Raw genomic sequence first — 24,966 nt, 5'->3', positions numbered from 1 at the left:
TTTCGCCCCTTCCTCCAACATCAGATGAGACAGCTAACGGGGTGTGAACTCTGGGGTAAAGTGCCCCACTGAAGGACCTCCTTTCATATTCCTGGAGATTTCCAAACTCATGCTCCTACGAAAGGAGAATCTTCTCTCTATTCAAATACAGCCCACATGCCCATACTGGGGCTCGCAGTGCCCAGCTACTTGGCTTCCTTACAGCCGATGCTTCTCCGTCCCCCCTCCCCCAAGAGAAAGATAAATATGGAGGAAAATACTGAACTCGAAAAAGTTTTCTTTCCCATTCTGTTTATTGCTACAATATGAGAAGCTGTCAGCCAACAATAGAGCCTCTAGACTTCTGGACAAAGGAGGTGAAGGGAAAATTCAACAGGATGGCAGACGAGCATGCCCGTCACAGGCAAGGGTGGCTCTTCCGGCCATCTGTGGAACAAACTGCTCGTGGAGGAGGGCCAGGTGGCCAACTCCCTGAGACACAGGCTTGGGCTCCCACAGAAACGGTCTGGTGCCTGTTCCTATTTTAAACATGATGAATTTTCTACCGCAATGAAGGTGTCATTGGCCTTAATGAGCCTCGTTCCTCCTCGGCTAGAAAAGCGTATGGGCCGTTGAGCAGTGCAATCAGCGTGAATACCCTGGATGGACTCATTTTGAAAGTCTCTTTTCTGGTCCCCCAGATAAACACTCTCAGTGGGGTAAAGACTTTCTCAATTTGGTCATTAAGAGGAAATTAATTTCCAGTTTTCTGACTGTGAAAAGTGAGACGGGGAACCTGAAAATCTTCTCAAGTGAGAAGCTCCCCCAACAGTGGGGTCTGAGAGCCAATGATGTGCGTGACCATGACGCTCTGAAAAATGACATCCTAAATTGCACACGTCACATCTAAAAGTCCTTGGGTTTCAGTGAAAGTGCTCCTCAAACCAAAACTACATAAAGGTCCTTCTTCAAACGCAGCCTTAGACTAAAACTGGCCCCTTAAGGAAGAGGGGAAAATGGCTGGAGAAGAATATAATTAAGAAAATCTTCTCAGCCACATGTGTTCATCATATTAAAAGGATATTAATGCAGAGATTAAGCCAGTGAGAGTGCCGAGTGCTGCTGAGCCAAAGAACATTTTGAGGAAGTAGCCAAGGGCTTGTAAAAATGTTTGCCACCCACTGACATCTGACATATTTTTCCTCGTTAAACCTTCAGCTGTGCTAGGAAATAAAAGAAAAACAGAAAGAAGTTAAAATGTTATAGGCAAAGTTATTAGAAATCAACTAAAACTCAAAACTTATTATTTATTTTTTTTGCTTATGCGGTCCTTTATTCCTAGGTCACTTACGTGTTCACCTAGTTTGTGAACTAACACCTACTGTGTTAGCTTTTGGAGGGGGGCGGATTCAGAGAGAAGAGCAGAGTCCCTGCCCTGCAAGGGCTCCTTCTATCTGGTAAGGAAGACAAACAAGGTGAGAACAAATGACCACCTCGGGGTAAGGCAAAGGGCTGCAGAAACACAGGGTGGGCATCTAATTCAGCCCGGTGGTGGTCAGGGAAGGTTCCTCCTGACATGTGGGCTGGGTTCAGATTTAGAAAAAGAAGAGTTAACAGGTGAAGAAATGAAGTGTCCCAGGCAGAGGGAACAGCACATGCAGAGGCAGGGAGCCCAAGAACACACAGCACATTCTGGGAGCATTCAATCATGTAGATTAGCATGGCTAGAACCCAGGAATGGGATGGGGTGGAGGCATCGGTGGGGAGAACAGTGGCAAGAGGGAAGGCAAGACCAGCTGCCATGGCGGACCTGTGAAAGGCAATGAACCAAGCTAAGGAGTTGGTATTTCACCCCGAAGGCCCCAGGGAACCATGGGGAGTGCTTCCAGTTGCGGGAGTGGGTAGGATCCTGTGATAAAACCTGGAATTGAAGCGATGGCAGAAAATCTGAGAATGGAGCAACCCTAAAGAAGAAATGTCACTGGGTAAGGGCTGAGAGTAGATTTAGGAGGCATTAGGAAGAAGAACCGAAAGAACTTTCCTTCCAGGATAACAAAACAAAGTAAAATGTCAGAAGCCATTAAATTCAATTAATGGTTTTATCCCCAAAGGGAAAACCATTACACCATGAAGATGGAGTTATTCTCATTAAAGATCCTCCTGCTAATGGATTCTACCTTCAGACTACCTCTCAAATCCATCTACTTCTCCCCCTCTCTCTCCTTACCATCCTCTGTCCCGGGCCTTACGCTCTTTCTAAACATCCTTGTCTTCCTTCCACTCACTGGCCTGGATGATCCCTTTAAAATGCACAATCTGATCGGGTTACTGGCCTGTCCAAACCAATCAACAGTTTCCTACCGCTTTTCAGGACGAAGCCCAGTCAAAGCAACACCTGACTCCTCTGTCTGCCATACCTTGTGACCCCATCTCCTCCTCATTCAGGAAGGGCTCCACTGTCAAGGGCACCCCTCTGTAGGTCATCTTTTGCTGCTCCCTGGCCCCAGCTAACTCCTCAGAACCCAGGGTCAGTGTCACTTCCTCAGGGACACCTGCCCTGACCCCTGACCCCTTCACATCGTCTACTGTCTCCTGGTACCTGAGTTCTTCACAGCAAGTGCCAACTCATGAGTCATTCATGAGGACCATGCCTGTGTCCACCTTGTTCACTGCTACATGTCCAGGGCCTAAGGCAGAGCCTAGTATACAAAGACACTCAGTAAATTTTTGCTGAATCGGTAAGCAAAACAAAGAATTGTCAATAGAAATATTTAGCTTTATTAATCAGCGTTTCATGAATTGGTATAATTCTGAAGTAGGATAATCTCTGATAAAAGGGTAGCTTGGTCAAATAACCTCAGGAAGCTTTCAGGGGTAACAGTGTAACATAATAAAGGTTCTGAAAAGTCCTGCAAAAAAAAGAAATCTATCTTTTTTCACATAGAAGTTTTCCAAATCACTTGAATGCACAACCTCCTACATCCCCTACCTTCCCAGCAGACCACAGGTTAACACCCCACCTTGGGGAGTGTGGTGAGCCAACAAGGGTTCTCACTGGGCAAGTGTTTTTGAAGGCTAAGCTTACCCACAGTTCCCAAATGGATCTGCAGGCCGCCTGCACACAATGCCCAGCCCCCACCCCTTAAAGCTGCCACGGCTGGTCCACCGGTTGGGACCACTGCTTTGTTTTCATGCAGACGCCCCACGGAAGTGACTCACTGGTGAGGTCGCATCAAGGGTTGACAGCAGACCCAGGACAGAGCCAACAGTTTCTGAACTCAAGATAACTGAAAGTAGAATCTGGACTCTTTCTGGCCTGGTCAATTTCTACATTTTTTGTTTCTCACACTTAAAAGAACACAAGGCAATGGGGCTTCAGGATCCATTTCATGAGCTTACACTGCAGCTCAAGAGCACAAAAAAGGTTTCCTCTATAGCAGTTATTATAAGAATAAATTGTCATACTAACAAATCAAAGCTAAAACTAATTAAAGTTAATGAAGAAACAGAAGATAGCTTTCTGGCACTTACGAAAATGAAAACATCAAAAAAGGGGTATAATTCATTCACACATTCAGCTGCAAAGATAAATGTGTCGGGTCGCTTTGGGAGCGATCATTTATGAAGTAGACTCTCAAACAAGATGTGAGTCTACCTAGTAACCAAGGAAGGCTGACAACAGCCCCCTCCTGTACCGCTCCCCTGCCCCCCAAAAGAGGCAGGCCTATCATGCCCTCTCTGTCTCTCCAACCTGAAAACGCCTACCGGCTCACAAGACAACTTGGCTGAGAAGCCTCACTCCAATCCCTCAGAGCGGCTGTCTCCCTCCTGTACTCCAGGCACTGCGCTCACCCCTCTGGGAGCATCCTTCTCCCACCTTGGACTGACCTTGGCAAGTCCAGCTGGTCTCTGAGCGATGTCTGGCACGTGGACGGCCCTCGCCAGACGCTGCGGGTGGACAGCCCCCGTCTTTATCACGCCCCACCCCAGCCTGTAGACCAGCAGTGGTGGAGGTGGGGGCTGGACACCACATATGCATGCGGCCCACAGATCCAGTTTTGGGAACTGTCATCACAGGCGATCTTGGCCTTCAAAAGCACTTTTCCAGGAAGAAACTTTGGCTGTTTACAGTGACTCCATCTTTTCTCATTTTCAAAAGAAAATAGCTCATCTTTAACCTTCTTGTGGCAAAGAGTCCTAGAGAAGCTCGGAAAAGGTCCTACTTCTGACAGATTTTTAAAAACAAAATAAATTAGAGACAAAGCAGTTGAGTTGAGCTCCTAATGGATAAAAATAACTCATAATGTCACCACCAATTTGGACGAAATTCTTTATCACAAATGTTCAATACGTGCAGCCACCAGGACACGAGACAAAAGTCAAAACCCGAAAGCAAAAAGGCTTTCAGGGTAGATCTTAAATAAGAAAAAATATTGCCATCAGATTTTTAAAAGGTCTTAAGCATGATGTATGATAATTGCCTAATAAAGCTATAGAACTTTTTGCCAAGAGAAACGTGAAAAAGCCAATAGTGAGGAACTTGCTTAATAGATCACAGTAAGCTCACAGAAAGGAATATTCTGTAACCAGTAAAATGAGGTTATGGAAGATTATTTTTCAACTCTGCTCAATGGAAGAGTTATAATACAGTATATGGGGTATAAGCCCAGCTAAATAAAACATATGTATACTTCCAAATTGTTAACTGTAATTATCTCTGGGTAGTAATAATGCATGTACTCTCTCACTCTCTCTCTCTCTGTGTTTTCTAAATTGTATATGAAGATTATATGTATTACTTTTAGAATAACAAAAATATTTTAAAGTATTTTTGTTTTAAGGTCTGCTAATCTCCTCTTGCAATTAAGCAACATTTGGTAAAGTTCTCCCTGCAAAAGTAGGACAAAACTAGGACAAACACAGGAAACAGTAACCGGGGGACAGGCGTAGAAGAAGAAAGGAACTAACATTAACTAATGTCCGATGCTTCTCATACAGTATCGTATTTATTCAATCCTCAAATCCAATCCTAGGCTGAGGCATTATCACCCTCACTTTACTGCTGAGAAACATGTGGCTCAGAGAGGTAAAGGAGCGAACCCAGGATCACACAGCTGTTAAGTGGCATCATTGGGACTTGAACCCAGGTCAGCCTGATTTCCAAAATCTGGGTTCCTTCCACTATAAAACATTGTTTTACTCCAACATAAAGATTCTGAATGTAGTCCATAATAAAGCTTTTAAGAAAATGCCAACTACTACAGAGTGGCTGTGCTTAGCCAGGAATCCTCCAACAAAGGAAACAAGTCAGTATTCAGATAATGGAAAGTCTATTCTTTTTTTTTTTTTTTAAAGATTTTATTTATTTATTTGAGAGAGAGAGAATGAGAGAGAGCACATGAGAGGGGGGAGGGTCAGAGGGAGAAGCTGACTCCCTGCCGAGCAGGGAGCCCGATGCGGGACTCGATCCCGGGACTCCAGGATCATGACCTGAGCCGAAGGCAGTCGCTCAACCAAATGAGCCACCCAGGCGCCCTGGGAAGTCTATTCTTTAGCAGAACACAGGCCGGCTCCTAAGATTCTCTTAGCTCATTCTTGAAACACTGTCCAGAGCTCTTTCCTCCCACTGCTTTGACTGTCTGTGCCTTCTCTGGTTTTGCTAAAACTGTTTGGATCTCCTGCCCACACATGCTAATAAGCACCACAAAAGACAAGAGTTCAAGGAAACAGCCTGCATTAGATAGATGCATTTGAGATGATCTTAGATTCATTTCTTTTTCTCAAGGCTTCTTGACATTTTCGGATTCATCTATCATTTCTCAGATCCTATCAACAAGGGCAGTGATACCGATGAGCATTTGAAAGAGATTTAGTGTCCAAAGCAGCTTTCACACAATATCATACCCAGCTGGGACCCGTTAGTATCGCCGGCTTATTCTACAGCTGTGGAAAGGAAGGTGCTGGGCAAGAGCCCCTCCGTGGGAGAGCAGGGCCTCTGTCTAATGCTTCCGTCTGCACCGAAGCTGTCCACATACCCATCCCTCAATCAGCTGCTCCCTCCTCATTGGAGGAGCTAATGAAGAACCTCCTGAATCAGAAGCTGAGAGGCTGGGGCCTGGGACTGCTCTGGTTAATAAGCATCCCCAGGGACATGGACCAGAAGCAGGCCTTGAAACCACTGCTGAAAGGCAGGTCCCAAAGGGCGGGCTTGCCTCTGATCAGCCCAGGCCTTGACAGCATCGCTGGGGTGTGTCAGGGCTTGTCAGGGCAGAAGACGGGGAAGCTCGTGACCCAGCCGCCCAGAGGACAAGCAGCTGTCCCTGCAGCCGCCCAGGAACATCTGTCCCTCTGACACCAGGACCTTTAAGTGCCGGCCTTGAAGAAAGGACACTCACTTGGTCAGGACAATGGAGACTGCGTCGTTGAGAATACTCTCTCCAAAAACCAGCATGTTGAGCACCGGGTCCACGTGAAGCGCATTGAAAATAGCAATAGTGGCCACCGGGTCGACAGCAGAAATCAGGGAGCCAAACGCAAAGCTGTAAGGAAGAGAAAAGGAAGGGGTCACTCTGCGATGCTTATCGCTTGGCCCACACAGTAAAACAGCAGAGCCAGAGACTGCGTGTGGTCTGACATGTTCGTACACGCTGGAACTGTATGTATGTACAGACAGGAGACCATGTCTCTTCTCCTGCTTACAGTACGTGCTGTGGACCCTGTGGTGAGGCAGGGCAAGGCCCGCTCCACAGGCGGTTGTCGGGAATGGCCTGGTTTTCCACCGTGAGTCCCAACACTTTCTTTGACAATTGACGGAGGGGAGACTTTTGCTTAAAATACATGAGACAGGGCGCCTGGGTGGCTCAGTCGTTAAGCGTCTGCCTTCGGCTCAGGTCATGATCCCAGGGTCCTGGGATCGAGTCCCACATTAGGCTCCCTGCTCGGCGGGAAGCCTGCTTCTCCCTCTCCCACTCCCCCTGCTTGCGTTCCTGCTCTCACTATCTCTCTCTCTGTCAAATAAATAAATAAAATCTTTAAAAAATAATAAAATAAAATAAAAAATAAAATAAAATAAAATACATGAGACATGCCAGCCTTCTTTGTCAGAGCAGCTGGAACCGTGATGGCTCAGCGGGGAGCTTCTCCCCTTGCCATCAGAGTGCCACCTGCGACTGGCGGTGGCCTCCACTTAGATTTGCGACATCTCAGAAAGTGCCAACAGTCAGCAGCAACTCTGGTGGGCCTCAAGGGCGTGGCAGGTGTGGGTGCTGGACACCCACACCAGCGCCGCCCCCCCCCACCCCGGCCAGCAGCTTCCCCTAAGTGCCCAGGAAGGCATCATTCCCTCCAAGAAAGAGGTATTAATTGCCCAAAATGTTTCAGGCACTGAGGCCAATAATGAGAGCCAACATTTATGTGGCACTTACCACGTCCCAGGCACGGTTCTGAGCACTTTACGTGTAGTGACTCATTACTCCACACAGCACCCACATGGGGTGCCACTGTTACCACCCCGATCACATTAAGAGAAAACTGAGGGACAGTGAGGTTAAGTAACTTGTTGAAGGTCAGACAGCTAAGAAGTGGCAGAACCAGGATCCAAACACAGGCCATCTGGCTCAGTCAGTGCTCCTGCCCGGGTGGGGGTGGGCTCTGTCCACTGGACCATCGCCAGCACCCTGCACAATCATGTAAGTCCGGGCTCAGGGAGAGCAGAACTAGTAGGAGGAGATGTCTGGCTGCCTTGCCCGCTACAGTTCGCCCTCTAAGTCAATAACCTGGCATTCTGGTCTCCAAGGCAGCTCCCTGTGTTTGATTAATGTGAACCCATACAAGACAGCCTGCTCGCCTCAAGGACAGCCTCTGGATCGCAAGCTGAGGAGCAGACCCCAAAAGACAGTCTCAGTTCAGAGCTCAGTTCCACACCCGCCCTGTCCTCACAGGATGTCACAGGTCACCTGCCTCTCGCCCTCACTGTGAGTGCCCAGGGAGCGGGCACTACGTTTTAGTCATGCGTATATTCCCAGGATCCATCCTGAGCTTGGCCCAGAGGCATTTGTGGAAGGCAGGCAGGAGGGTGGGAGGAGGAGGAAGGCGAGGGAGAGAAGGAACAGTAACACCACCAAGGGACTGCCAACCTGGGGGGCCCTGTTTTGCTGGCAGCAGGCCTCGAGGCCCTCCTGCTGCACCCTGGACACAGAGCTTGTCTTTAATTCCCACTCTCCTCAGCCCGGGGCAAAACACCAGGGGCCTCAAGGAAAAACAATGTCTAAAAAGCATTTTCTGAATGTCCAAAAAGAGAGAGGCGAGGGAGGTGGAACCGGGGAGCCCTTGGTGGCTTGTGTGTGGGGTGCTGACCTCGTGCGGCTCCATTCCCGAGGACAGGGCGGCAGAGCAGATAGCCACGGTTCTCTCTGCTCCGATCCCCACCCCTGGTTTTGGGAACAGCACCCCAGTTTTCCTTTGGGGAGCCACACCTCCCCTCCCCCTACAGAGTTGCATGGGGCTCTAGGAGTGGGCAGGAGACCCAACTTTGGTGAAAGAGGGCCCTCACCAGGCATTTCACCAGGTCCTCGGGAATTCGATTGGCCCTTCTGGCAGAGATAGCTAACGTGAGGGTGCTGTGAGCCCAGAGCCATCGGTGCTGCCAATGTGGGGCAAGCGTGCCCAAGGATGAAGCCAGTCAGGAAGACTGCACAGAGATGCAACGAGAGGAGAGATTCCTGGGCAGCGTGGGCCCCGGGGGCTGTCATGCTGGGAGCCGTCATTCCGGAACGCTTCACTTCTGAGCCAACAACCTTTTTCCACCCCCCCGCAACCAAAACTACTTGTGTTGGGTTTCATTTGTGCCAGAATGGGCCTGACTGATGTTCTTTGTCACGGTCCCTGTAGCAACCTGAACTGAAACCAGAGCAGGAACTAGAAAGACAGACTGATGAATGGACAGAGGGATGGATGAATGGAAAGATTTGGGTTAAAGCAAAAACTACAGGATAATGATGTACTGTATGTTGGCTAATTGAATTTAAATTAAAAAAAAAAAAGCCAATACAGTGAAACAGTAATCGTAGAACCCAGGTGGTGGTCATTTGGGTAGCCGCTGTATAAGCTTTGCCTTTTCTGTATGTTTGAAATTTTCATAATAAAAAGTTGGGGGGAAATGATTTGCACAAACCATAGAACACATTTAGCTTGGGTTGGGGATCTCTATTGGGGCAGAGCCTTCCTGGCAGCAAGCATGAAAAGTCTGACGGATGAACGACCTGACTCATCAAGGGCTCGGAGTCTCAGGGGTCACGTCCTCACGCTGTCAGTGCTCCCCTTCCCACTTGCGTGGCTGGGTCTTTAAAGGGCCAGAGGCTAGAAGTTCACCTTAAAAATGTGTTTTCCTGATTTATTCTATCATCTCAAAAGATAGAACATCAACAAGTGAAAAGGAAGCAGACCCGCATAGGAAATAACTCAGGTGAATCTACCAGTGACATCTCTCTCCAACAGAACCATGGCTACGATAAAATCTTCTGTGCAACAAAGTTATTTTTATGTTTTCTATTGTGCAGCGGTCTGTGGGTCTTATGTTTGGCGAAACTGCATGGCGAAAAACTGACTAACTTGTCAACATTTAAAAACTAGAAAATTCAAAGGCGCCTGGGTGGCTCAGTTGGTTAAACGTCTGCCTTCAGGGTCCTGGGATCAAGCCCCATGTCGGGCTCCCTGCTCAGTGGGCAGTCTGCTTCTCCCTCTCCCTCTGCTCATGCTCTCTCTCTGTCATGCTCTCTCTCAAATAAATAAAATCTTAAAAAAAACTAGAAAATTCACTCTTAAAATCTAGAAACTTGGCCTCTTGCGAAAAAAAAAAAGTTTTTTTAAGATTTTATTTATTCACTTGAGAGAGAGAGAGCACAGACGTGGGGAGAGGAGAGGGAGAGGGAGAAGCAGACTCCCCACTGAGCAGGGAGCCTGATGCGGGGCTCAATCCCAGAACCTGGAGGATCCTGACCTGAGCCAAAAGCAGACGTTTAACCGACTGAGCCACCCAGGTGCCCCCCAATGTTCTTTTAATATTTAGTAATTCGGGGCCCATATTCCCCCAAGTGATTACTAGGTGGAGCTGAGAAGTCCCCTTCAGACAGGGTGCACTCTGCCGGTCACCACTGTGGTCACCCCGAGACGCAAAAGGCAGTGCCCTCTGGTAAGTGCTCGGCCAGGCTCTGTGGCTGTGTGTGTTTGTGACTGCTGGCTCATTTCCCCAGAGCACTCCCTCTGAGGGGGATGGTCCCTTTCTAATAGGAAAGGAAGTGTCTGCACACAGAGAGAGAAACCCTACCTGGCTCCTATCCTGCTTGCCTAAGGGACAATTCTTTTACTCCTCTCTCCCTGAACATCCCCATAAACACTGGTTCAATTCAATTCCACAAGAATTTATCCAGCATTTTCTGTATCTCTAACCAGTTGCCCCAAAACAGGTTGAAGGACTGAATGCTGTGACATCTTCCTTTACATGACTGGGTATGGGACGTTTCTTTTCACTTGCAAAATACCTACAAAATGCGGGGCCTGGGTTCTGCTTTATTTCCAGCTCCTTATGGAACAGGAATGTGCCTTTCGCTACTTGTTTATATATCAGGACTACCTTACAACAAAAACTCCAAAATTTATGTTCCTGGTGGAAAGATGGGATTGGACTGGCTGGGAGCAGAGCACATTTCCCATGAAAAGGGCTTCAAGATTCTAGCCCCCAAGTTGCTGAAGGCTGAAAGCTCTGGCCGGCCTGATGGGAGAGACCCGGGGCCAAGAGCTCACCTTGCTTTCTAGCCTCCAGCCAGGCCACAGAAGCAAGCGCCGATGGTGCAGAAACACAGACCAAGGCTGCACACGCTCTGGACTTCTCAGAGAGGGGCAACCAGGCTGCACTCTGCTTGTGCACTTGTTTAGCACTAGATCTGGTACTATCCAGGAGACTGCGGCCTGGGTTGCTGGCCTGGGCTCTGAGAGAGCAGCTCGGAGTGATCACTCGAGTAGCTTCAGACTGAGCAAGATATCCACAGTAGAGCCCTTGGCCCTGCCTGCTTCCCCCGCCCTACCCCACACCTGGCTTCAGGGGAAGCCCAGAGCAAAGATTCTGTACGCCTCACTTCCCACTCCATCCCTAATCTATTAAGAGGACAACTTTTCATTGTGGCCACTGAAAAGACTCAGAAATTAGCTGAAGATGATTCTGGATAATAAAAGATGCAGTGTGTGGTTAACGGACCAGAGTCATTCTCTCCAAAGCTTAAACTAAATCAGTTCTTTCAATCAGCAATGCTCTGACTAGAGATCGTCGAAATTCCACAATATAGTTTTGATTCATTTCAGAACCACAGGTTAATTCAGCAGAAATCATCAGCAGAACAAAAAGAGAGACAGAATAGAGAAATACCGCACCCAGGAATCAATGTGGAGAAAACTATCCCCAGTCTGAAAAGTAGTCACACGGGTGTGACAGTATTAAAGATTTACCTGTCTGTCATGTTGAGTTTAGAGATTACATCAGCCTGTAAAATAAAACACACAAACACACAGACACAAAAAAACCCCCTGGAGAACAGCCAAGAAGATTAAAATGTCCATTAGTGTTTTATTAGTAACTAATAAGGACATTAATCTTCAGTCCCCAAACCACTTGAAAAATAAAGAAAACTCCTAAGTTTTAGTTTAAGCATGCATTCAATCATTATACAACAAAAGTATGGAACAGAACGCTACATTTTTCAAGCCAAATTAGGTATGGTTTTCTTAAGTTCATTCCCATTTGATGCTAGAAGCTGTGCAATGAAGAAGGGTGCACGACAGACAGATTTATCCTGGTGCCACTGAGGTGGCAGTCCAAGTGACAATCAAATGCAGTGGGCTTTGGCCGACAGCTGCCCATAGAAGCAAACACGTCTGACACACACACGAGAAGCCTGCCAGTCACCCAGAGGCCTGAATCTCAAACTTAGTTTACAGAACCGGGACAAGTGCCCATAAAGGAAAAGAACTATGACATGCACAGACATGCAGAATGCAAAACTATAGATATTACCTTTCTGGGTAGATTTGGTTTAAAGTAATTCGAACTCAAAGTACAGAACACTGGGAACTGGTTTAGCAATGGTGGAAAATCCAAAGTATATAAATCTTGGGTGGACAGCTTAGAATTGAGTGAACATATGAGAATCAAGTTTGATTTTTACTAAGAAACAGTGGTTAATCCTGATTCAGTCTACTTGATAACACAACTGATACTGTTTTAATCCGAAGACCTTGGGGGTATATACCCTACTTTATTTTTAGTATTCTGTCTTAAGAAATTATTGGTTTGCAAATAAGATCAAAAACTTTTGGGGGTTATGGAGAAGATTCACTCAATTCCAGACACCAACGTTCTTCGAGGACACTTAGAAACAATTTCAACATGCCTTTACGGTTCCTCGTAGGAGTTTGGATTTCCTTCCAGGACAGCATTTACCTTGAATGTGAAACCCAGGCCCCACGAAGTGTCCCTACCCCACCTCCCTGCACTAGCTCTAAGAATGTAAGATTTTCAGAATTTTTCAAAGATGTTTTTCTTACCTGACCGAGAAAATAAATTCCTCCACCTACTACAAAAGCGGAAATTGCTGTACCGAAGACAGCAAACAGGGTGATGGAACCAATATTTTGAAAGAAGTTACCCTGTTGGAAAGAGCAGAAATAAGAGAACTGCTTAGGGAAGCTGGTCCAATCAGTGAAGGCACGCACCCCCCACCTGGCCCTCTGCACACACTGGATTCTCTGCAAAAGACCACCCACCTGGTTTGTGCTGTCTTCACCATGACCCCCCTACTTCCACTCGGAACGCAGATAAAACCCAACCAAAGACTGGATGGTTGGACCCCTGTGAAGGCCTCTAACCTCCCCTTTGTTCTCTGGGTTCTAGTCACACTGGTAGCTTTTGGTTCTTTGAACATTTCATGCTCCCTGGGCTTGGACCACTCTTTCTTCGTCCTTGCTTGGTGAACTTGAATCATCCTAAGATCTTAGGCGGTGTGGCTTTTCCTGAGGGAAGCCTGCTCTCATCCCTTAGCCAGGTCAGACCCTATTCTATGCTCTCAATGCACAATAACCCTCTCCTTGTAGAACATGACAGGGCTGAAATCTTACATTCATTTATATAACTATTTGATGTCTGTCTTTCCCACTAAGCTATACGCTCAATGGTGGGGATGGGGAACACAAGGACAGGGATATACACACACACACAATGACCTCGTCTGCTTTTATATAACAGAGTTACTGGTGTAATGCCCATCAGATGGAAGATGCCCTATGAATAGGTACTGAAGGAATTAATCGTGTTTCAGGTCTGATCAAAGTCCAAAGCTTATACAATTGTAATTTTTTATTTAATTAAAAAAAGGTACATAATTTCTTTTAAAGACTTTATGCAATCTCTATACCCAATATGGGGCTCGAACTCACAACCCTGAGATCAAGAGTCACATGCTGCACTGACTGAGCCAGCCGGGTGCCCCAGAAAAGGTGCATTATTATAAAGAAGGTCAAGATAATAGGTTATATAATCAGAAAATCCTGTTTGCTCACTTCAAAAGCCTGTCCTCAGCTCAACACTGGCAGCCCCACCAAGCCCATCTCCTTCAGGGGGCTGCTTTGCTTCATTCATTGCAATCTGATTTGGCTGCCCATAATCTGACATTCAATTACTTTGGTATATCAATCTTCCACACACAAAGAACTTTAAAAGAACTCAAGGCAAACATAATGATTTGGTTTTTTTCTAAACTAAAAGCTTTCATCTATGAGCTTTCCTTTGCAAGGAGTTGATTTATTTTGTTGTTAAAACAGATTAAATTAGGGGCGCCTGGGTGCCTCTGTCGTTAAGCATCTGCCTTTGCTCAGGTCATGATCCCAGGGTGCTGGGATTGAGCCCCACGTCGGGCTCCCTGTTCAGCGGGAAGCCTGCTTCTCCTTCTCCCATTCCCCCTGCTTGTGTTCCCTCTCTCGCTGTGTCTCTCTCTGTCAAATGAATCAATAAAATCTTAAAAAAAAAATTAAGTCTTTATCTGTTTATAGGAATCTAATGCTGATATAATTTATGGAGTTGGTTAATATTAATCTGGATGTTGGGCGCCTGGGTGGCTCAGTTGGTTAAGCGACTGCCTTCGGCTCAGGTCATGATCCTGGAGTCCCGGGATCGAGTCCCACATCAGGCTCCCTGCTCAGAAGGGAGTCTGCTTCTCCCTCTGACCCTCCGCCCTCTTGTGCTCTCTCTCATTCTCTCTGTTGCAAATTAAAAAAAAAAAAAAGTTAATCTGGATGTTGAAAATTTACCCCTATTCAAGTTACCACATTCAAGAACTTCCCTTTGTTACATAAAGCAAATTTATCTGTTTCTCTTTGACATAACTAATGGCCTAGTCTTTATATTATATTAATAATTTTAAAGAACCAATAGTTGCCTATCTAATGCATATTAATGGATGGTAATCTTACTGAAATTTTTATTCCAAGTCCAAATTTACATCAACAAATATAGCAATATTAAAGACACCCAGAGTTGACTTCCTATCTTCTTTGGGGAGGGTAAGAAGTGGAGAGAAGTCTTTGCATTCACATTTCTAACTCACATTAGTCCCTTTCACATAAACTGTCACGTTTTCTGCTGGAAAGCCATCTTCAAACATATGTTTTTCTAAGAAATTATTGTTTTCCTCAAATTTTGGAACAAGTTTCTCTTTCCTCCCTCCAAAAAATTAGAAAATAAAAATTTTATATGCTCTAATACAATAATCAAAGTGTCATATTTTTAAATAAAAACCAAATCAATCTCAGCACTGTTTTGAAATATTTTCACAATCTACTTATAGTTTAATATCTGTTTATAAAATGAAAGAGTGAAAGACATTGACTTTTAATTCCTTCCTGCCTGTTTCTTTTTAAATTATCTGAGGTCAGTAATAATTTATAAGACTTGGGAATTTTTTTTTACATTAAACTTCCTTTTCACTTTTTCTTTGAATAGATGCACAATAAAATAACAGCTTAAACAAAATCTGGACTGAACATTTTAGAATATTTATGCTTTAGTACCCAGGTGGAAAATTAAAGATTTAATTAGTATGTTTTGACCAAAACTCTCATGACAAATTTAACTCTCAAGTTTAATAAGCTATTAAAAACAACACTGGTCGGGCACCTGGGTGGCTCAGTTGTTAAGCGTCTGCCTTCGGCTCAGGTCCTGATCCCAGGGTCCTGGGATCGAGTCCCACATCGGGCTCCCTGCTCTGCGGGAAGCCTGCTTCTCCCGCTCCCACTCCCCCTGCTTGTGTTCCTGCTCTCGCTATGTCTCTCTCTGTCAAAAAAATAAATAAAATCTTTAAAAAAAACAAAAAACAAAAAACAACACTGGTCATATTAATAATAGATAATAACAAGAAGGATCACCAATTATTTAGTGTGGTGGGTGATGCTTTGCAAACATTCTTTCATCTAGTGCAAACCTTCAAACAACCTGAGAGGTAGGATTTTCAGGGGTTTTTTTTGTTTTGTTTTGTTTTTAATTTTGACTTTACCCAAAAGACACCTGTAGGGGGCAGCGCATGATTAGACCTACATCTCTCTGAAAGTCCAGGCTCTTTCTTCTCTCTGAGGCTAGGCCACACCTTCCAACCTTCACAATTTTTAATCACATTCACAAAATAACTGATGTATTACGAATATTTTAAATTGAATCACCTTTTTATTTTATTTTTTTAAAGATTTATTTATTTGAGAGAGACAGAGAGAGCACAAGACAGGGGGAGAGGCAGAGGGAGAAGGAGACTCCCAGCTGAGCAGGGAGCCCGAGGTAGGGCTTGATCCCAGGACCTGGAGATCATGACCCAAGCCGAAGGCAGACACTCAACCATCTGAGCCACCCAGGCGCCCCACCTTTTTATTTTAAAACTTAAATACACTTAAAGAAAACTCACAGACAAGAAAAAGACATCCCCAACCCTCCTCACCCCAAAACACACACACATACATACAAACTGGCTTAAAAGTGAGAAGCTCCCGCCCAGGCAGGAAGGATGTCACTGGAAGCTGGAGGAAAGAGACCAGAAATGCTGGGGCAGAGCAGGGAAGTGGGCAGGGGCCAGTGAGGCCACTCTCCAAGCTGAGGAGCCAGGAATAGGCAGAGTAACTGTGGGGCTAGGTGATGGGCCAGAAGGAGCTGGAGGACTGGGAACAAGGATGAGGCTCCAGTCTGGTAAGGAGAAGCTGGGCCAGGGAAAGGGCAGGAAGAAAGGGAGACTGGGGGTGAGGGGCTATCAGCTGGGAGCTGAGGCCCAGGGCAAAACACTGAGAGGGGACCCACTGAAGGAGGCAGAGGCCTAAGGAAGGAGAAAGGCCTGACATGGTGAGCTGAGAGAATCAAAAGGCCTGAGGCACATGTCCCCACTGTCCCAGGACAGTCTGCTTCTACATGTGTCAGTCTGTGTCCAACAAGAGGAATCAATGGATCGTCTGTACACCACTTAAAATCACTTTGGCTATCACTTCCTGGGCAAAGCAACCCTCTACGGAAAACACTAGTTAATAAGCCACACTGCCTGAAACCAGGTATGTCTGCTCCTCTCCCTAAGTCTGGCAGTGCAGTCCAGCTTCTACCATGCACCCCCGGGGTGTCGGCGCAGAGCCTCCACTGCTAGGTCAACACTCAAGTTTTTCGGGAGCCTGCCTTACTAACATGGGCAGCCACCTAGACCAAAAGCACCAATGCATGCCTGAGTCTTACCTTGTGTAATGAATATCCTGACTCAAATATAATAGGAGGAAGCAAGAGGAGGAAAAACATATTTGGACGAAACATTTCTTCTTCCTGTAAATATAAAATGGGTATTTTCAGAAGCATGGAAATTTGTGTAGTTAAGAAATAAATCCATCAGTGAAGAGCCAAAGTAATTGTTCTCTTAGGCCCAGTGGAAACATGCAATGTTTAAAAGAGTACCTAATGATAAAACTAAGCAGCAGAGGAAACCAGAAAACATAATAAAACCTGCATTAAAAAATGTAGGACAAGTGATTTTAAAGGTGACCAGCATAAGAAACGGGATGAACTGCTTCCAAACACACAGTATATGCTCTTCATTTTTTTTTTTTAATTTTTATAGAAAGGGAGGGGGGAGGGGTAGACAGAGAGGGAGAAAGAGAATCTTAAGCAGGCTCCACACCCAGCACGGAGCCCGAAGTAGGGCTTAATCTCACGACCTGAGCCGAAATCAAGAGTTGGATGCTTAACCAACTGAGCCACCCAGGTGCCCCTGCTTTTCATTCTTTACTAAGGAAAGAAAGTTAATTTTAATACAGAAAACATTTCAATTAAAATAGAACACTTTCAAAAATAAGTCCACAAATTGAAATTCTCTGGGAAAAAGTAACAGTAAGCCCTAAAACAATCCACTTGGAGGAAGAGTAAACCCTATACATGTTTAAAATAGCCCTGCCTTTTCTCTGCCTGTCACAGACAACTGTGCCATTTTCCTAAATCTGGGACTATGATGGAAATCTGACGCCCTTCTGACTTGGGACATGGCTATCAAGCAAGCCCCTTGCCATGCCAGAACATGGCCATTTTTAGAGGGATGACATAATAATTTCATTTTCTATATTAATACCTCTAATTGTTGAGGTACTGGGGGGAAAATTCATATTGGCCCTCAAATCCAAAATGACTGTAATACAAAGCCTACTTAATAACTGCAGTATTAATTAGGCCCTTTTTCATATGAAAGTTTTCATGCCACAGTCTTGACAGTCAGATTTCTTGTCAAAATCCCTATTCAAAAGAATGGCTAAGTGTATTCTTACAAATGTACAGCTGTTACCATAAAGACTAAAATAACATTCAAAGGCTCAAAATAGAAAGCAAATGATGACTTCTGAAAATGCCTTATTAAATCTTAAAATAACTGTCCATGCAACAAGCTCATGACTCAGACTGGGACCATGTGAAAAGAAATGGGCTGATCTCTGTTTTGTGGGGCAACCTATTCTCAGGATCTGTGCAGTGGGACCGCTATATAGATTCTTTTGGAGTTTCAGAAACTAATCCCCGACCCCACCTTGAGAAAAAAGAGAACCCACCTGTAGTGGGTTGCATGGTGTCCTCCAGGCTTAATTCATGTCCACCTGGAACCCCAGATGTGACCTACTTTGAAAATAGGGTCTTCGCAGATGTAATTAAGGTGTAATATAAGAATCCAGGTGAGATCATACTAGAATAGGGTGGGCCCTAAACCCAATGACAGTGTCCTTACGAGAGACAGGAAAGGACACACACAGAGAAGGAGGACATGTGAAGACAGAGATGAGAAATGGGTTACACTGCCATCACCAACCAACACTTGGGGACCATCAAAAGCAGCAAAAGCCAATGATGGATTCTCCCCTAGAGCCTGGATTTGCTCCCCAGAGGGAACATGGCCCTGCCAACACCTTCATTTCAGATTTCTGGCCTCTAGAACTATGGAAGAATAATCTCTGTGGTCTTAAGCTCCCCAGTTTTGGTAATTTGCTGCGGCAGCCACAGGAAATGAATGTCCCACCTTAAAGTGAGTGAACAGTGTTACAGAAAGATCCTAGGTTCCTTTTGGCAGCATCATCCCCAAAATGGTATGAGGTGATTTTAGATGGTACATGAGCAGTATGCCATATACCACTGATGCCCCAGATTGAGAAAGTCAGCCCCCTTTGATTCTTTTCCAGTCCCAATTAAGTCAAAGACACTGCAGGCTCGTGTGAGGGCACATAAAGCCTCTCTCCAATGTGCTGATCTCCCTTTTCAACAGAACAAGCTTGACCTCAGAGGCTTCAGGGGGCCTCTGCACTACTTTGTTTTTATCATATCTATTTATAAAAACAGTATTGGTTTCCCACAGTATTATAACCCGGTATTATAATGTCTCCTTTAAAATAAACATCTATAGTATGTATACCAGTGTTCACAGCAGCATTATCCACAATAGCCAAAAGGTAGAAACAGCCCAACGGTCCAACAACAGATGAATGGATAAACAAAGTGTGGTATATACCTACAAAAGAGTATTATTTAGCCACAAAAGGAAGGAAATTCTGACACATGCTACAGTATGAATGAACCTTAAAAACATCACGCTGAGTAAAATAAACCAGACACAAAAGGACAAATGTTGTATGATTCCACTTACATAAGGTACCTAAAATAGGTAAATTCATAAAGATACAAAGTAGAATAGGGGGCTACTAAAAAACAGACAATACTAAAAAAAAAAAAAAAAGCAGAATAGACTGTGGGGAGCGGGGACTGGGGAGTAGTTTACTAGGTAGAGTTTCTGTCTGGGATGATAAAACAGTTCTGGAAATAAATAATGTGATGATTATACAACATTGTGAATGTAGCTAGCCACTGAAATATATACCTAAAAATAGCTAAAATGATACATTTTATGTTCTATATATATTTTACCACAACCAAAGCCTTTCAAAAAAAAATTGTTACAAAAAATATATTTACAGGGGCGTTTGGGTGGCTCAGTCGTTAAGCGTCTGCCCTCGGCTCAGGTCATGAGCCCAGGGTCCTGGGATCGAGCCCCGCATCGGGCTCCCTGCTCCGTGGGGAGCCTGCTTCTCCCTTTCCCACTGTCCCCGCTTGTGTTCCAGCTCTCGCTGTGTCTCTCTCTCTCTGTCAAAATAAATAAATAAAATCTTAAAATATATATATATATATATATTTACATAAAAAAGCAAGTTGCTTCAAGAAATAAATACATAAGTATATGAAAATACAGGTGGAAGGCAGGCCCAGCGGGACAGTCTGGCAGCAGAACTGCACGGAAAGAACACCAGGCTCCTTGTTTTTTTTGATCTCCCCTTGCTTCCTGCAGCACCCGGTTTCCAAACAGGTGTCTTGCTTCCTGCTTCGGCTTTCCACAAACACCTGTTCCTCCGGGAAGCCTGGCCCAACTATCCCGGCCTTGAAACCTCCCCCTTTTCTGAGGTCGAGCCCAGATCGCCTGGACGGCTCTCTGGGCACTTAATTACATTCACTACCCAACTCTGCTTCACTTGCCTGTACCATTAAATATACTACTATCATTTAACTTGGAAAGTAATATCCACTGAAAAATAAATTCAACAAAATTAAAGCATACAAAACTTGGAGGACAACCTCCCCTCCCCCACCCCCTGGCTCCCACTGCTCAGAACAAGGGTCACCAACTCACAGGCTCCCCAGGCCACACAGCATTCCCCGAAGGAGCAGCTGCTGAATTTCTGTGGGGCGGCATGTGGGCCTGACGTTAACAGAGTTTCTGTTTCTTCAAGGGAAGCTAGAGGTTCAGGTTTTTATGTGAAATTTCCAGCATTTTATATAGATTTACAATATTTTAAAATAAAACAATTTTTAATTATTTAAAATCAGGTCCAATTTTGAGTGACTGATTTTAAATTAGATCAGTTAAATTTTGATTTAAATCAAAATGTGTTAGCAGGCTGATATCTACACATCAGGCTGTATGCAGGAACAGAGAAAGGGTTACAGTCTGTGTCCCCTGCCCTGCAACTAGCCACTGTGAGAGTGATGAAATTTAACCAGTTGTAGTAGGCCAGAGAGATCATTCACAATGTGCTCCAGTGGGGCCTGCCCCGTCCCTTCCCCAGCTGAGGGGAGGTCTATGGTAGGAGGAGCTCAACATGTATTTTGAGAATCCATTTAATACATACAATATTTCCTGAATATTAATTATAACAGTTCAATTTGTGTTTTAGGTCAGACCATGTGGCTTGTTTTGCTACACTCTATAGTTTCCTAGGTAAATTAATCCTAGCACCTAGGAGCTGAATCAAAACAAGAGGGGTTTGAATGTGCTAAATTATAGCTACAAAATATTCTTTAATATTTTGAAATGAACCTTACTGCCCTCTACACAATTTTGTTACACACTTTTTAAATCTCTGTACTCAATATGGATGCAGAAGTTTTTTTGTTTTTTTTTTTAAATTTATTTGTTTGACAGAGAGAGACACAGTGAGAGAGGGAACACAAGCAGGGGGAGTGGGAGAGGGAGAAGCAGGCTTCCCGCAGAGCAGGGAGCCCGATGCGGGGCTCGATCCCAGGACCCTGGGATCATTACCTGAGCCGAAGGCAGACGCTCAACGACTGAGCCACCCAGGCGCCCCAAGGATGCACAAGTTTAAGTTGAAATTCGGGTTTCAGTTAGTCCTTGTACCACAAGATGATGCCCGCATGCGGAGTACTATATGAACACGAGGGTATGAACACCCACACACTGAGGACAGCATGGTATGGTAGAGAGAATACGGAATACACAGGGCCAGCGCATCTGGCCCTAAGGCTCAACTCAGCCACTTCCTAGCTCTGTGATGTTGGACATGTCTCAACCTCTCTGTGGTCACTTTCTTCATCTGTAAAAACACAGTGATGATAATATGTGGTCAATCTACCTCATGTGGTTTTCATGAGGACAACATGAGCTACAGTGTAGAAAGCATTCTGTAAGCTCTACGGTGCTGGACAAATCCGTTTTATCTTCAGCTGTCAGCAATAACCACTGATTGACGTTTAATGCTAATTAGAGACTTCCCCCAGACAGCAGCAGGTTATTCTAAGATTATACAAATTCAAATAATTTAACAAAACATGACACTGAGTGCTCCTATGTTAACCTGAAGCAGTGTGAGACTTACGTTTTTTCAAAAAGTCAGATGTAAAGATATCAACCCTAATCCAGTAGAATGTTAAAAAATTAATGGGACAATATAAACTTCACTGATAGTCAAGTAATGATAAGCCACCATAACTAACCATCAGTGTTATAAAATTAAGGACAATCAATAAAAATTTTAAGTATGTTAAAAAATCAACAGGTGGGCAAACCTACCTTCCAATTTGCCAATTTTTTGAACTCTATAATTTTTATAACTGCTCCCATGAGAATACCTAGAAGAGAAAATATAAAATTGAACATAATTTATGAGAAAGATTACTCAGGTTTATTATTCCAGAGAAACTATTATGTCTTTAAATGGCTTTTATGGATTTCTGCAAGTTTTATGCTAATAATGGAAATCAACGTGAAGTTCTGAGTCGCATCTCAGACAAGCATATGATAATAAAGTCAACAACAATGGGGCGGGGTGCATCTAGGAAACAAAAAGCTTGACAAAACAAGACCCAAGGATAGTCTGCTGGGCACAGAAGATTTAACACCTGTCAGTGTTGCTACATCTGCCCATCTTCAATGTGAAATGACAGAAAGCCCATGTGCTAAGTTTGCCCTATACTGCATAATCTTACCATTTTCAAAAAAGAATCCAAGATCGCTTTCTTAGATTCAGATGGCAGTTCTATGCAGTCTTCAGTTAGAGATAAAACCTCAATGCTAAAAATAACCTAAAGTAAAAATTCTGTGAAATTCCTGGAACAAAACAGACCATCTGAGTTCAGGCATGTTTCCTTAAGGCTGACAGGCTCATTACTCTCTCATAAAGAACCTACCAAAAATAATTCTCAAAGAAGCATCACGAGGACAGTTTATGATGGCTCTGTTACTCACTAGATAAATGATTTTTAACCCTGTTGACTCATCAGAATCACCATGGGAGCTTTTCATAAAAATAAAGACACCCGAGCAGTACTCCAGACCTACTAAATCACAATCTCTGGTAGGGGGTAATACAAAGCAAGCCTGAAGACCACAGTCATAGACTCTTAAAGACAAAGCCTTCCCTCCCCACTACAGAGGAAGGAGCTTCTCCCCATCAACAACAGAAAGCCAGAAAGGCAGAAAGCCGAAGAAACGCTTTGCTGGGTGGGGCGAGGAGATGATACTAGAAGAGAGAAGTTTATCAGGAAAATGAAGTGCACACTTCTGTGGGGAAGGGCGTTTCAGGTGAGAAGAGGAGATAAGTTTAACTTTATAAACCTCTGTACTATTTGAACTGTTACATATTATTAAAACAATAATAAAATTACTTTGAAAAAGAGACCAAGACAAAATAGATTTGGGCTGTAAAGAGTCAATGAACCTATTTTTGGAAAAGAAGTTGTCCATTCACTTGCCAGGTGGCATGAAAGCACTGATTCTAACCTCTCCAGATAGGGTACCCCAGTTGCTTCTTTCTTATCTTTTCAAATGGTGTATACATTTTAAGGGCTTTTTAATACAATTTTTTATTAATCAAATAGCTCATGAATACTTTGTAAAATGTTATAAATAAGACAAAAGTCCCTTTTGATGAGATCCCACCCCCCACTCCTACCTTAGTTCTTTCTCTTCCTGCCCCCGGGGTTACCAACCATCTTGATAAGTTTGGGAAATATTCTACCAGATCATTCTCTATCCTCTTACATGTTTATATTTAACCACACAGTCCTGAGTGTGTGTTTATATAAAATTTACAGTACTGTAATGCATCATTCTACTACTTGCTGTTTTGCTCAGTGTTAAATCTTGGGAGATGCACTCAGGGATTATTACATATAGATCTGCCTCATTCCTTTGAACAGCTCTGCAGCATAGCATAAAAATGCCACACATTGAATAGATATTTCCCCAAAGAAGACATACAAATGGCCAACAAGCACATGAAAAGATGCTTAACATCATTAGGGGAATGCAAATCAAAACCACGAGATAGCTCTTCACACTCCCTAGGATGGCTAGCATACAAAGACAGGAAAGCAAGCGGGGCAAGGGTATGGAGAAACAGGAGCCCTCATTCATACATCGCTGGTGGGAATGTACAATGGTGTGGTCACTGTGAGAAAACTGTTCAGCAGTTCCTGAAAAAGTAAAACAGAGTTACCATATGACCCAGCACAGAAAACAAATGCTCGTAACAGAAATTTGTACACGGCTGTTCATTAGCAGCATTATTCACAGTAGTCCAAAGGCGGGAGCAACGCAAATGTTCATCAACTGATGAATGAAGAAACAAAGTGTACATTCACACAATGGAATAATATCTGGCAATTAAAAAAAATGGGGCACTGATCTATGCCACAACGTGGATGAATCTTGAAAACGTGTTAAGTGAAAGGAGTCAGGCACAAAAGACACATATTTTGTGACCCGTTTGTACAAAACATGCAGGAGGGGCAAATCTATAGAGACAGAAATGGTTGCCTTGGACTGGGGAGGAGGGCTTTGGGGGTGATAGCTAAAGGGAATGGGGTTCCTTTTTGGGGTGATGAAAATTTTCTAAAATCGACTGTTGTGATAGTTGTACAACTCTGTGAATATACTAAAACCCACTGAATAGTACATTTAAAATGGGTAACTTGTATCATATACGAATTATATCTCAATAAATCTGTTATAAAAAAAGGCCGCAGATTGTACAATTCCATTCATACAAAATGTATGGAATAGGCAAGTCTACGGAGACAGGAAGTAGGTTGGTGGTTGCCAAGGGAGGGGGGAAGGAGGGAATGGGGAGTGACTGCTAATAGGTAGAGGTTTCAAAAAAAAAAAAAATAGGTAGAGGTTTCTTTTTGCAGTGATGAAAATGTTCTGTAATTAGATAGTGGTGATGGTTGCACAGTCCTGTGAATATACTGAAAAGCACTGAATTGTACACCTTAAAACTGTGAAGTTTATGGTATGTGAATTATACTTTAATTTTTTTTTTTAAAGTCACAATTTTTTTAACCATTCTGCAAATGATAGCTGTCTCCAACCGTTTGCTGTTAACAGCGGTCCTGCAATGAACATGCTGGCTCTCGCCTCTTTGTGTAAGAGTGTTTCCTGAGGGCAGATCTAGAGACAGTGAACAGCATGAACATTTTTATCTCTTGAGAATGCTGCCAAACTGTCCTCCAAAGTGGTTGCACCGAGTTATACTGCTGCCCCAGAGCACTCCCACATCTTCACCAACCCTGGATAATCATCAGACTAACATTTCTGCCCCAGATGATGGGCAAGA

The 24,966-nt window shown here is 44.2% G+C and overlaps 1 protein-coding gene across 4 annotated transcripts in view; it reads right to left on the bottom strand.

Annotated features, from left to right (window-relative positions):
• The window catches only part of SLC9A8 (solute carrier family 9 member A8), a 68,500-nt gene that overhangs the window by 23,599 nt on the left and 19,935 nt on the right, over positions 1 to 24,966 (bottom strand). For 3 of the 4 annotated variants that reach the window (XR_004682959.1, XM_035025381.1, XM_035025382.1), the window contains exons 4-9: positions 21,921 to 21,979; positions 16,778 to 16,861; positions 12,574 to 12,675; positions 11,479 to 11,513; positions 6,375 to 6,518; positions 1,064 to 1,202 (exon numbers count right to left, since the gene is read on the bottom strand). Coding sequence is in view for 3 of the 4 variants with exons in the window: in XM_035025381.1 (XP_034881272.1) it covers positions 1,064 to 1,202; positions 6,375 to 6,518; positions 11,479 to 11,513; positions 12,574 to 12,675; positions 16,778 to 16,861; positions 21,921 to 21,979 (563 nt within the window). In the remaining variant the exon portion in view is untranslated. Of the gene's footprint in view, positions 1 to 1,063; positions 1,203 to 6,374; positions 6,519 to 11,478; positions 11,557 to 12,573; positions 12,676 to 16,777; positions 16,862 to 21,920; positions 21,980 to 24,966 lie in introns of all 4 variants that reach the window. The other variant, XM_035025383.1, reaches the window with a different exon arrangement.

The sequence above is a fragment of the Mirounga leonina genome, unplaced genomic scaffold (assembly GCF_011800145.1).
Source record: "Mirounga leonina isolate KUSES-001 unplaced genomic scaffold, KU_Mleo_1.0 Mir_195, whole genome shotgun sequence".
Lineage (NCBI taxonomy): Eukaryota > Metazoa > Chordata > Mammalia > Carnivora > Phocidae > Mirounga > Mirounga leonina.
This window is presented reverse-complemented; position numbering and strand designations above follow the sequence as displayed.